The sequence below is a fragment of the Heterocephalus glaber genome, unplaced genomic scaffold (genome assembly GCF_053883595.1).
Source record: "Heterocephalus glaber isolate CG9 unplaced genomic scaffold, H.glaber_assembly_v1.0 deba00001463, whole genome shotgun sequence".
Taxonomy (NCBI): domain Eukaryota; kingdom Metazoa; phylum Chordata; class Mammalia; order Rodentia; family Bathyergidae; genus Heterocephalus; species Heterocephalus glaber.
Genome location: NW_028258310.1, coordinates 11,343,746 through 11,357,830, shown reverse-complemented (window position 1 = coordinate 11,357,830; position 14,085 = coordinate 11,343,746). Strand labels below are relative to the sequence as shown.

Here is a 14,085-nt window from a genome sequence, read left to right as displayed (position 1 = left end):
TATGTGTGTGCAGGTAGATAGATACATAGATAGATAGATAGATAGATAGATAGATAGATAGATAGATAGATTTAGATGGAAAATACCTAATATGTGGGTGTGTATAAATTTCACTCATTTGGTCAAGAAATGTTTACTGACTTCGCTCTTGTGCCAGGTATTCATATTCTTCCTAAACTGGTTAATTCCACAGTGTTTTAAGGGAAATCAGAAAATATTTTAACCAGAAATTGAAAACAGGCAGCCTGCAGGCCACATCTGCCTCACAAATGTTTCATTTGGCCCACACCAGGCTTTTTTTCACCTGTCTATCTTCAAATCCCTGTCATCCCTACCATGGCGTAAGGCCCACCTGCCCAGCCCTACACACATCTGTGTGCCTGCCTGCCCCTGCAGGGATCAGTATCTGCAGCCCTGGATTAATGCCTCTCAGTTCCCAGGCAAGGAAACACATGTGTATAGACAGGGACTGGCTTCCCTAAATTATCAACAGCAGAGGCAAGACAGAAATTCCCATCAGCCAGCTTCAAACCTGCAGATAAAATTGGGAGGCAGGACAATATCTCCCTCAGCCATACCGATCTGATAGGAACCTGTCCAATCCCTCTTCCTGGAAAGGCCACAGCTTCCTGGATAATTCTTTAGGAACCATCTGCCAATGGAAACAAGGTTTGCAAATGTGAATTTCAAAAACTTAGAACGAGAACAGTCCATTAGAAAAAGGATGATGGCATGAGGATGGTGATTATGATAAGGACTTATTTAGTGTACTTTAATGATATCAGACACTTTTGAAAATTTACTTTATACCACACTATAAAAAGGAGAGAGGTTCAGCAGACCTGGGATGTTTGCTGGCTCTGCAATTAGTTTATCAGTTAAATAACCAACAAAGGACCCCTTTTTATTCTCATTGTCAGAGTTGCTGCCGGGCCAAGCACAGGGTCCATGGTCTGGGCTAATGTTTACTGTCACTCTACATATTTGAATTTACAATATCTTCCAAAAAGGATTCTCAAACTTCAGTTCAAAAAAATCCCTGGGGAACATATTTAAAATGCATATTCCTGGGCCCAACCTCAAAGGCGTCTAAAAAAGGCACGTGCATTTAGATTTTTGGTAAAATCCTAGGTGAAACTGATAAACCTTAGGTCTATACCCTAAAGAACACTACACTGGCATCCATCTGAAACTTAGAATTCGCTCCAAATTAATTGTACAAATCTTGACTGTTAAAAAATATAGAAGATAAAAAGGCACCTGCATTTTGTTCTCTTCCAAGCACCATGGAGACCCGTTTCCAAAAGCCTACCTACTCTGCTCTATGCTGAACCCACTCTGTTCTAATGCCCTCTGCCAGAAGGTGGGTGGTTACTCACTGATGGAAAGGGACAGGCAAGGGCTCCAGGGCTGACACCGGAACCAAGCCCCGCTGGCCAGTCACTAATGACACGCCTTCCCACTCAGATTCCCCTTCTGAGATCTTCACGGAGATTAACTCGTTCTTGCAAAGTTCCAAACACTCCCCTTCCTTCTCAGCTGGCTGAGCCACAGAGCACATGGCTCTGCAGAAGAAGTGACCTGTAGATAATGAGAAAAGCCCTTTCCAAGGAGTAGCAGGAAGTAAAAAGGGATGATCCCACAAGGTAATGTTTCTATCCAGAGTCCAAATATGTTTACTCCTGGGAGTAAAGCAGATGGTCCAGGGGGAGGCACTCCAAGTCCTTGTGAGCCCAGGAAAACTGGCAGAAAAAAAAACCTACTGAAAGGGAATTCGCTTAAAATAGACACCAACGTTTCTGAGCAATTTGTGAGAAAAAGGCATACTTGGTCTTTATCTTGAAGAAGAGATGAAATAAAAAAGAGACAAAATAAGAGACAAATACCTTGAAGAAGAGACAATCTTAGGAAAATATGTTTGCATTTAACAGAACTTCAGCTATAATTACAACCTCACACTTAAACTTAGAACCAACAAATAATAAATTAAATTGATTTGGGCAAATAAAATTACTGTAAGTTGTGTGACAGCACAACATGAAATTCTTTCCTTCATATATGATTCATGCTATGCAATCATAAAAAGAATCATTTTGTAAAAATATATGTAACTCTGATGTGTCTGTTTGCTCATCAGACCTGACCATATGCCAGGCTGAGGGATCTTCACTTGTAAACGGATCATTGGTGTGTCAACATCACCTTACTCAATCTGAGGAAATACTTCAGGTTTTGTAAGATTTGCAATTTTGTTTTACAATCAAATTATATCACATGTTCATATATGCATTTCTCAATCATGGATATCATCAGAATTATATAGAAAACTTTCTTAAAAAGATGGGAATGCCCCATCTCTAGGAATGTAATTGGCCTAAGTGGATCCCTGGCATGGGTGTCTTTTTAAAACTCCTCAAGCAGCTCTAATATCAGTGACTGAGGCAAAGCAGCATAGCTGTTCATGTGGTGGCAGTGTTGAACTGAGAAGTTTCGAGTACTGTTTGTGAATGTTCTGTGTTTAAATGATTTTTGCCTCCCTTTGAATCTCAATTATTTCAGAGGTTCTGATAATATTCAGATGAGGGCCCACGCCCACCTCTAGCCATGCTCACCTTCCTGTATTAAGAGACCGAGGTACATGGTTTCCAGGTGTTTGTCATCTACAGACACTTGGATCTCCGTGTCCTCCACCAATCTGCAGTTAAGCCAGTACTTGTGGTCAAAAAGGAGGTGCTCCAGACATGTGGACACATAACCTAGAAGTTAAGCCAAAGAGATTCCTGAGCAAGATACATTCTGCCCTCAATGGTCCACAGAAGGTTCTCCTTAGCAGACCACAGATGTATTTTCAGCATCTGTTGGAAAATACAAGTTGTGTTTAAATGATATTTACCATTTTTAGCATCTCCAGCATCTCTGTAAGTGCACAATGAGATGACCAAACTCAATTTCCTTTTCTTAAGCCCTGGAAGTCTCCAAGTTTAAGATGTTTTCTGGGGAGTTCCTGGTCTCTCCTTGAAGTTCCCTTCACCTGTGGTTCGAATTCGCATGCCCCAACTATGGAATGGCTAAAGGGATTCTCCACAGCCAAAAGATTTAAGATCCACTTCAGTTTCCCTGCTCTGAGCCTCAGCCTTATTCAATGAATGCTCAGGAAGCTCTGTCTTATTAAAAGCCTTCTATAAATGTAAAAATAATAAATTTTAAACAATTGTATATAATACCTCAACACTCCTTGATACATGAGTTATTTGTGTTAAAATTTTTCTTCTTTGGGGGTTTCAGCTCTTTCTTACAATGCAAAAAAACCTGTCTCTTTCCATTCTGACTGCCCATCATACTGATTTAGGCCTGGGTACTTCTACCATTCCGCTTCTTGAACTTGCAAGCACATACCTGGAGATCTTATTAAAACATAGATGCTGATTCAGTAGGTCTAGAATGGAGCCTGAAATTCTACTTTTCTAACAGGTCATAGGTGATGTTGACACAGCGAGTCCATGGAGCACATTTCGAATACCGAAGATCTCTAATGTCCACAGATGTATAGTGGAGAGAGGAGAAAATCGCCCTACCTCTAGCCTTGACCCTCCAGCCTTGCCCAGCATCTCTCCCTATGTGCATCTGCATGGAATCCAGCATTTTCTGGTATACACCAGATGTTCATCAAATCAGGCAGTTTTGTTTGGCTTGGCTTCAATTGGCTTTGAAGCTATTAGTTCCCTATTGTGAGTTTTTCTTCTTGGTGAACCATGTCCCATCACAGTGGTACTTCCACTACACCTGACATCCTTCATTACTTTTTAGAAAGTTCTGCTGCCTGAGGCCACTTTAATAGATGAGTTCCCCCACCTTTTTCCTTAACTGTTTTCCAAATATGTGAGTTAAGAAACCTAGAAGCTTAATATTTTGACCACTTACTTGGTCTTACTCAGGACTAACTCCCTTTCTTTAAAAAAAAAGCAACTTCATATCTATCTCGGTACTTTCAATTTAGTAGATGACTAAATTGTTTGCCAATTGATTGATTATTCAATAAATAAATCTCTCCTTGGACAAAAGAAAGCTAATTCTCTGCATGACTTACAGTAATAGCTAATATTTGCTTTAGATTTAGTTTCAGGCAGTTTGTGATATGTCAAAAGTTAACTCTCCACTTCTATCTCTTTTAATTATCAGGACTTGATCAATTCTTTAACACCAACCCCTACAAACCTGCTGAACTGTGAAGTGGGTCCTCCCCTGCCACAGGCTGAGCCTGAAGATGCCCCTTCGCCCCCTCCCTACTCCCTTTCTCCTCCATAGATTAGATTGTAGACCCTGGATGGCACAGCCCCAGTAGACAGTTACATTATGTATCCTTCCCTGTTCCCTTTCTGTGCATGCCCCAGTTAGGAGACAATCACACTACGTTCAGCCTAAACCACACAGGCCACGTAGCACTAGGTACCCCACCTTCTCTTCCTGTTTGTCTTACACTATAAATAAAGAGTGCACTGGACTCCAGGCGGCCATTAGCTCAAGAGGTTATGGTTCCACCTGGTCCCAGCTTTCAAGCGTAATCTTGGTATGTATCCTTCTTTCTTGTTATTTCTCAATTTTCTTCATCTCCCTCTGCTCTTCCCAGCTTCAGACCCTATGCTGTGTGATTCACAGCACTCTCCCACCTGCATGCTCCACCCATGTTATACCTAAATCCAGGTAGGTAGAGAACTTCCAAATTTCCTCCATGGTCTTGAAGGTGATCAGGAACTGGGCCCTCTGGGACTGGATATTCACCAGCCTGGCAGAGAGGTCCTGAATAAAGAGAGCGAGGAGTCAGCCGGGAAGGACAGTGTCTTGCTAACAAACTCACCTCACCTAAGGACCCAGTGCATTAGATGAACTTCTTGGTTGTAGTGTTGATTTTACACCATGAAATCAAAAGTAAAGCCCTAACAGAAACAACCTAAATATTAATCAATAAGAAACTAGCTAAAATAGAGTATGGCTCTATGGCCATATCTTCCTGAATGCACACTGTCTTGTCTAAAATACAGTATGGTGCATTCATGCAGTGGAATATTGTAACATTATGCAGTATTAAAAGGAATAAGGGAGTTCTTTGTATACTGACATGGACTCCAAATCAACACTGCTAAATGGAACAATAAGAGTAACAAAAAGAAACTAAGGTATAAAACTATATGCAGAGGATGATACACTTTGTACTTTTTAAAAAGTGTGCATAGGAAAGTAGAGGATGAATCACAGAAGGAAACTTGTAAGCAAAACTGACTGTGAATCTATGTCTACTGATTATTTTTATAAAGCTGACAAACAAGAAAGCCAAAGCACACAAAAAGCAAAATCATCCATAATCCTTCCCCTAGAGATCATCAATGTTAATGTCTTCATATATTAACTTTGAATCTTTCTTCACGAGTTTCCCTATAGCTCTTTTATAGAAATAGAATCAAAGTACATAAATTGTTTTTTCAATCTTCTTTTCTTTGGTAAATTAAATATTGTGATCCATCTCCCATGTCATTAAATGGTCCAGTTATGTTTAATGATTATTTGTTTGCTATTGTTTCATTAACTTAATGATTCTTATCATTTCTTTGTAGTTTCTCTTTTGGATCATTTTACATTTTTTAGTATCCTAAATGGTATTGGGATGAACATTCTTGTAGCTAAATCTTTATGCATCTTCTTGATTATGTTGACATAAGTAATTGCAGGATTGGCGCCCTGGTAACAATCCACTGGACATCCCCCCACCCCCACCCTGCTCCTCTGTACAGCCACCTGGTTCCACACTACAAAGACGCAGAGGACACCGGACCACCAGACCACAGTACTGAGTCCCGCTGCTCCCAGCCCAGAGGTAGGGGCTTCTGAGCCACTGTCCCACGGCTCCTGGTCTAGAGGAGGGGCTCCCCGACCACCATCCCTCCCACTGCTCCCAGCCCAGAGGAAAGGGCTTTTGGGCCACCATCCCTACTGCTGCTCCCGGTCCCTGTCCCACTTCTCCCAGCTCAGAGGAGGTAATCCGTGCAGGCACCAACAACTGCACCCCTCCAGTTGAAATGAGAAAACACATAAATAAGTCTCAAAACCAGACTTCCAGATCACCTACAGCAACCCTAAAGGGAAATGAGATGGAACACTGATACTCAACCACCTGGACCCACTGAACTGGCAACAAAAGGGGATCTGGAAAAAATGAAATCAGAAATAATTTCTCAGGTAACAGGAGAAATTATGCTCCTAGTGCAAGACATGATTAATAAATCTAGAGAAGAGCTCAGGAACATGATGGAATCCCAACATAGTAATTACAGGATTGGAATGCAAAGATATGTACATTTTCCACTCCAAAACACAAGTATCCACCTGCTCTCCGGACTAGAAGACTTGTTCCAATTCACATGCTCGCTCACCAGCAAAGCAAGAAGATCACAAGTCTGTTGTTTTTTAATATCTGAAAAAACAGGCCTGAATCTCTGCCCAGACTTGATTTTCCCTAAATCTTTCCCTGTTCTTTGACCGAGCCCCTGGAGTTGACCAAATAGAGAACACTCCCCCTGAGACCAGGTTCTGCAGTCAAAAGCAACTCCTAGACCCCTGCCCTTAGGGAGTCTTAGGAGAAGAAGGAATGGATAGAAAGATTCAAAACAAGAGCCCTTAGTTTAGCAAAGTCAAATCTTACTTTTCTCCATAACAGACCTCTGGAGGACCTAAATCTTTGGATGGTATAGGTCCTATAATGAGGGCAAGGTTGCTAGGTAAAAATTTATTTGCAGAGAATTTACTATGCACCAATCACTTTGCTAAGAGTTGGATGAGAATTACCTCATTTAACTCCCACAATAATCCTACAGAGGGAGTGCAATTACAGTAGTTAATCCATTCTAGATAATGCTTTTATAACCTTTAACCAGTTCTAAAATAAACAATAAAGAAGTATAGCATCATACTTAACTCACCACATTTATTTTCTCTTGGAGGTACACAAAATAACGGTGCAAGTTATAATCAGTGACATTTTGAATCTAATGAAAAATGACATGATGGCAACTTTATATTCAAGGATGCAGGGACACAGGGAGATGAAGTAAGTTACCCAATGTGACCTGCGCTGAGTAAACTGTAGAGCTCTGACTATCTCTTAGGTCAAACTGACTTTGGCCCTTAGCCTCATACCCCAAGAACACTCAGCTCCAGCCACGGCCCAGCGGGCTGGCTGTCTCAGTCAAGCTCCGTGCCTGGCCACACCAAAGGTAACTCAAACCAAAGGGAAACCTATTCCATCAGTCAGCAGCCAGTGCCTCCACATTCCAGTGTTCCAGGGATTAAATATAACAAAATAAAAATTTAAAAGCCCTAGCTAGTATTTATGGAATATATAGAACCACTCAAGTACAAGCTCTTGATAGATACTATCTCATTTTCTTAACCTAAAAAACTAAACATTTTTTGCTACATAACACAGCACTTTTTTCTTTTCATTTTACACAATTAATGCAGACACTATAAAATTAACTAGAACATATCAGTATAAAGCAACATTCTCCTTCCACCACTACTAGTTGCAACAAATTTTACCCATTGCTGACTTTAGTTCTAGATAGTACCTCCTAAACCCCAAGTAATTTGGTCATACTTTTCTTCCCCAGTTTAACAATCAAAAGTATTATCTACCTGGCAAAAATGAGGAAACCATTTGTTTAATTTATTGCATTTTTTTCCTCTCATCCTAATATGTGAAGTTATCGGGTTTTGATTGGCAATTTTGTTGCTGTAAAAATCTATATGCGAAAAAAAATAAATAAGAATAAAAATAAATAAATAAATAAATTTTTTTTAAAAAACTATACATGGCCAGGCTCCCAGCATTCTGCAAGGCTGAAGCAGGAGGATCACAAATATGAGTCCAGCCTGGGCAACTTAGCAACTTAGTAAGACCTTGTCTCAAATTAAAAAAAAAAAAAAAATGACTGGGATGTAACTCAGTGTGAAGACCTTGGGTTTAATCTCTAGTAGAGCAAAAAATAAATAAATACAGAAATGAATCAGTCAGTCTATGCTTGCGGGGCCCCAACCAGAACCACTGCAAGCCTCACTTCACTCTCCAGAGCAACAGGGCTGTGGCGGCCAAGGCCAAAATCCTGACCCTAGTGGTGCACTGACCTGGGGACACTCGCCTGGAGAGCTAGCCCATGCCTGAATCCAGCCAAAATGAGGTGCTGCTGAGGATGCACTCTGTCCGAATCTGTGGGTCCAAGGTCCACTATTGTTAGCACGGTCAGATTTGGGGAGTTTATCTTGAAGAAGCCAATGGTGCTGGGGCATGAAGGTTCAGAAACAGCCATGAAAGTGGGACTGTTGGTAAAGCACTAAAATCAGGTGATCCCATTGTCATTGAGCCTGGGGCCCCCTGAGAAACTGATGAATTCTGCAAGGTCAGTGGATACAATCTATCTATCACCCCATCTTCTTTTGTGCCACCACCACCCCCTCCACCATGATGGGAACATCTGCTGCTTCTACAAGCATGACACTAACTTCTGCTACAAGCTTCCTGACAGTGTCACCTTTGAGGAAGGGATCCTGCTCGAGCTACTCTCTGTAGAGATCCATGCCTGCTGGCAAGGTAAAGTCTCCCTGGGGTACAAGGTCTTTGTGTGGAACTTGGCCAGGCCAGCTGGTCACTTTGATCGTGACCAAGGCAATGGATGCAGCAGCAGTAGTAGTAACTGATCTGTCTGCCTCTCAATTGTCCAAAGCCAAAGAATTCAGGGCTGATTTTGCCTTCCAGCTCTCCAAAGAGAGCCTCCTCACCCAAGAAATCGCCAGCAAGGTGACAGGGCTGCTGAGGAAGTCACCATTGAATGCACAAGGGCAGAGAGCACCATCCTGGAGGATATCTACACCACTTGCTCTGAGGGGACCGTGGTGCTTGTGGGGCTGGGGTCTGAGGTGACCAGTGCACCCCCATGCACGCAGCAGGCAGGGAGGTAAACATCAAGGGGGTGTTCCCATACCACAACACACGGCCAATGGCAATGTCATGCTGTGTCCAAGCCTGTGACTATAAAGCCCTTTGTCACCCATAAATTTCCTCTACAGAAAGCTCTGGAGGCCTTTGAAACATCCAAGAAGGGAGTGGGGTTAAATGTTATGCTCAAGTGAGACCCTCAATGACCAGAACCCTTCCTGTGAATCTGCCTCACCCATCCTCACAGTCTCGGGGCTCAATGGGCAGGGGTGGGTGTTGAAACAGAACTTCCTTGGAATACTAGGAATAATTAATGTAGGGCTGGGGTGTGGCTTGGGCATAGAGTACTTGCCTAGCATGCGTGAAACTCCAGGTATTACCAAAAAAATTTTTTAACGGAATACAATCTATACTTAGTGATTACCAGAGCCTCGGGAAAATGGAGATTGTGGGATTTCATTGTTTAATGAGTACAGAGCTCGAGTTTGGGACCATAAAACAATTCTGGAGATTATTGGTTGTGAGTGTCCAAATATAAATGATTACAACGGAAAGTTTTATGTTATGTATATTGTATCACAGTAACAAAAATAAAATTCAAAATGACATTAGAAAGAAGTACTATTATGAGGTGCTGTAATGGGTTTCATTGTACAGAGCTAAAATAAGTCGCAAAGGTCATACAATGAACAGCAGCAGATTTGTAACCAAGTTTTCTCTGACTCAGCAACTCCAGAGGGTCCCAATTTCTGTTCCTTCTTGTTAAGCGTGTGGACCGCACCTATTCGCTTGGAGGAGAATGTATGCAACCCTTCATTCCTTCCTCAGCCTCATCGGCCGGCCAGATGTTTCTACTTTGTTGCAGGCCCTGTCCTGGGTGGGTGCTGGGAATGCTGCCGCAGACGGACACAAGCTGGGTGCTGAGAGTTCATCCGAAGCGCTCACCTTAAACAGTGCCCTCGCGTCCTGGTCCTCGTTCTCCAGCGTCCAGAGCCGCCTGCGCGCAGCTTCCTGCAGAGCTCCGTTGACACACCTCCTGGAGCGGCTCTTCACACAGAAGGTCAGCGTCAGATCTGAGAGAACAGGAAGGAACAGGCTGCACATGCTCATGCAATGCAAGAGAACAAAGCATTAGAAAAACCCTCCGTGTTTCCCCACAGGTCTGGCTAATTCCTAAATTGCTGTCCTCAGTAATTACAGACTAGAGCAGGCTTAAAGATCCGCCATGCACGCCATGCACGCCTTTCCTGGCCTTCTCGGAGTGCAGGGAGGGGGAAGGTGAAGCCCACTGTGGCTCACCAAGGGCTGGAGTTAACCAGTTAACTGGCATTGATTAGTTCCCCTTTGGTGCTGACCCAGGACCAACTAGGATACATATTGTTTCCAGTAGTTGATTTGTGAAAGATGTGAATGAACACTATTTTATCCATATTTAAGAAAATGTATTTGTATTCTAATTTATAGTACATAATAGAAATTATGCATTTTACTCATTATACATTCACAAATATACTTTCTCTAACCTGCTTTTGTTTTGTTGTTTTAACCCTACTGGGGATAAACCCAGGGCCTTACACACTCTACCACCGAGCCACACACACATACATCAAACACTAGCCTGTTTTTTCTGTTGCTTCATTTATTAATGATTGTCAAAATAAATATCTAATATGTGAAAGGTTATCTTCAATTTCTTCAGAATGCACATTCATTTAATAAATACTCATTTGAGAGCCTCGAATTCAGAAACTCTTTTAGGTGCTGAGGTTACAGCAGAGAGCAAGGTAGACATGGCCTTTGTTCTCGTGGAATTTGAATTCTACTTGGCAAATAGCTAATTCTACAAGCACATTCATTTCAGGTGGAAAAAGTGCTATGAAAAAGTAGTGCCTTTAGAGAGAGTGTTCAGAACATTACACAAGGTTGCCCTTTCAACTGTGTCTTCTTTAGACAATAAATAGCAATCTTGTTAACAGTTACCCTATCCAATAATCAGAGAAAGCACTGGATCGGATAATTTGCAGAGGTCTCTCTTCTAGCCACAACTTGCCAGGGCCTTCACAAATTGCTGAGTTTGTTGAAAATAGGTCCTATTGTGCTGGCCTGCGTCCCCAGGGCAGCCTGGACTCTCGGCTTCAAGAGGCCTGTCTTTAACCTCGAGGGCCCAAAAGTGCTATGGTGCAAACAACATGCTCCCATGACCTGACTTTGATGTGAGCTTCAGGTTGCTGTTTCTTCTACTCAGTCCTCCCTGGCCTGTGTTTCAGTCACATCCAACCCTCCCCCATCCCTGGCAGCCTGCCCAGCCCCAACCTGGTAGCATTACTGCATGCTGACCTCCAGGAGGAGGCACAGCACAAACACAAAAGCCAGGGAAGATCAGGCTCAGGCTCAAGTCTTGGCTCTGCCCCTCCATAACTGTGCCACCCTGAACAATTAATCACCTCTCTGCACCTGACTTTCCTAGTAGCAAAATTGTTTTGCTGAGGCTCATCCTACAGAGGATTCAAGGGCTTACTCAGTAAGATATGCATATAAACTGTTTATTCAGTGTGTGCTCCATAGTAAGTGTTCATTAGACACTTTAAGCATTAGCTGTTGCTCCCCGCTCCATGCCACCCTAGTCCTCATCTGATCACGGCCATAACCTTGATAATAACTGTTCTGTGATTTCTTTCTGCCAAACTCAATTTTTCCTTCCTTTTAAAACCTGATCCAGCTTCCTCTTAGAACCTCTCTTGGAATGGTCTCTGCTCCCTGGTAGCCCTGATGGTGTGAATCTCATTGCCATGCCTGTGAATCCACATATACAAAATCCAAAGGACCTGGTGTAAACAAGCAAACTGCTGTTGAAGTCTCAACCAGTGAGAACAGACATAGAGCAGAGCCTCTGTCTGAGTAGTTAGGATCTCACAGTACCCAGCCCGTTCATCACCAGAGGAAGCAGGAAGTCAAGTTCTCTTGAGCTTCAGGGTGAAGTTAGTGTGACCTATTTCAGTCTTCTGAAAGCCAGCCCTGTAATCATGATAATGTATCTAACTGATTCTATCTCTGACTATTCTGCATAATGGAAAGGTTGGCAAATAGCACCAAGTCTCCCCTTCTCACACCCTGGCCTTCCTGAAATCAGCTGCATGGCAGAAAGTGCTGAGAGGTGGACACATTCAGCCTGTAGTCACTTTAGCTTCACCTAAAGATATTCCTTGTTCATTGGCTTTCATGCACTAATAAGGCAAAACGCTGACTCCACCGCATTCATGAAACAACAGATGGTAATTCAGGGTTTTTTCTGGGCTGTCCTAAGCTGACAGATGATAAGCAGATTGACACAAAGCAAAGGGTAAGATTTTTCTCATAATCAACCAAGCAGTTTGACAAAATTTGAAACTGGGAATGGAAAGAACCTTGCATGATAATTATACCATATCTGTTTACATGGTGTATATTTTTTAAAGAGTCAAAATGTAGCTCTTTTTCACAAATCTATATTTTGTATCTCAGGGAGAAGTATATTCTTGGAGGATAAAAGGCCATCTTTAATGGTGCATGGTAGTTACGAACAAGGTTCAAACCCCTTCCTTGTTTATCACATATTACCTGTGTGGCAGTGAAGTCATTTCCCTCACCTGTTAACTAGGGATTGTGGTGCCTCACCAAGAGGGGAGCATGTGAGGGTGGGAGGAATACCTAAGAGAACGCTGGGCACATGATTTGTCGTCAGAAATGGTCCCTGCTGCTGTACAACAGAAACCACACTTTCTACAGATTTGTCCTCAGGATTTCTGGTATAGAATTCAGCACAGGTATACTTTTCTCTAATAACAGCTTTCTTGTTGTGGGCTTCACTGAAGTTTCCCAACGGGGACCTTAAGTGAAACATGCATTGAAAATGACTCACTGACTTCCAAATCTTTTTCTGTTTTTGAAAAATTCATATAAGTGCCTTTCTGCTCAGCCAACCTCACCCTGTATATTCAACCTTTCACTCACTTGTTCACCTATGTAGCACTATTTATTCAGAACCTACTACAAGTAAGGTAGTGTGTAGGTTCTATATAGAGTATAAATTTGTCTCCCACATATTCATTCAATCATTCATGTACCTATCAAACATTTTCTGAGCACCAACTAAATATAAACAACTCTTTGAGGTACATAATTAAATACATAATTTTTAAAAATTAATCCAGCCACCTTAAAATCTAATGATGATATAGTTTCTCTAACCCAGAAAATATGTATGGAACTCCTGATATGTGCCAGATTCTGAAGAGTTTTGAATACCAGAAAAAGAAAGCTTAAATTGACTTTGTTCGCAATGGAGAATAATAGAAGATTTGTAAGCCAGCAAGTATAGTTGAAGGTGTGCTTATAAAGATGCATTTGGTGATGGTGCCTTGAAAAGGTAAAAGAGGGAGTCAACAGATAGAAGAGATAAGAAGGTTTCTGAAATATTCCTAAGAGAGGTATTTTTTTCAAGGAGCACTTATCTTTGGAATTGAGATACCTGGTGTCATGTTCTGTGGCAGGAAACATTTTCCCCGAGACTCAGATGAAGATATACACTCACTGGATATGGTTGGATCCTCGGAAGGACCTTCTTTACCTGGAGAAAACGAAATGAAAGACAATTTGTAACAGTGCAAGTAAGCTGTAAATATGGACTCAAAGTCTTTGTCAAGTGCCAATTTTTCCCAGGACTGGTGGGGTGGAAAAAATTTTCATTGCTATCACCATTGCCTTATAATTGGTGCATAACCTGCTATTACCATGGAACTGTCATACATACTATCTTAACTATGGGGTGGTCTGGGTGTCCCCATTTTAGTAAAGAAGTAGACTCTTATCTACAAATCAAACCAAGTCCAGTGGCATAGTACATAGAAGGTGTTCAACATACATGGAGCTGGAACCTACACAGGTCTTTATGGGTCTGATTATAACAAGGCTTAAGCTCAATAGTTGGGTAACAGGAGGGATGGAGAAGAGTGTGGGAGAATGGCATCATTAGCGACAGCTGGGCATGGTTGTAATGGCCCTGAAATGTGTGATTGATGCCAGGCTGTTCTCTACTCCTAGCTCTCCAAAAGTTCCTGTCTTTG

At 42.0% G+C, this 14,085-nt stretch overlaps 1 protein-coding gene and 1 pseudogene across 5 annotated transcripts in view; one reads left to right on the top strand and one right to left on the bottom strand.

Moving 5' to 3' along the window:
* Sh3tc2 (SH3 domain and tetratricopeptide repeats 2) overlaps positions 1-14,085 on the bottom strand; it is a 91,545-nt gene that overhangs the window by 70,137 nt on the left and 7,323 nt on the right. For 4 of the 5 annotated variants that reach the window (XR_002398163.2, XM_087180612.1, XM_004854374.3 and 1 more), the window contains exons 2-7: positions 13,491-13,589; positions 9,929-10,056; positions 4,692-4,797; positions 2,613-2,756; positions 1,380-1,581; positions 579-652 (exon numbers count right to left, since the gene is read on the bottom strand). Coding sequence is in view for 4 of the 5 variants with exons in the window: in XM_087180612.1 (XP_087036738.1) it covers positions 579-652; positions 1,380-1,581; positions 2,613-2,756; positions 4,692-4,797; positions 9,929-10,056; positions 13,491-13,589 (753 nt within the window). In the remaining variant the exon portion in view is untranslated. Of the gene's footprint in view, positions 1-578; positions 653-1,379; positions 1,582-2,612; positions 2,757-4,691; positions 4,798-9,928; positions 10,057-13,490; positions 13,590-14,085 lie in introns of those variants that run through there. The other variant, XM_087180613.1, reaches the window with a different exon arrangement.
* Positions 7,095-9,589, top strand: LOC147826668 (sorbitol dehydrogenase pseudogene; annotated as a pseudogene).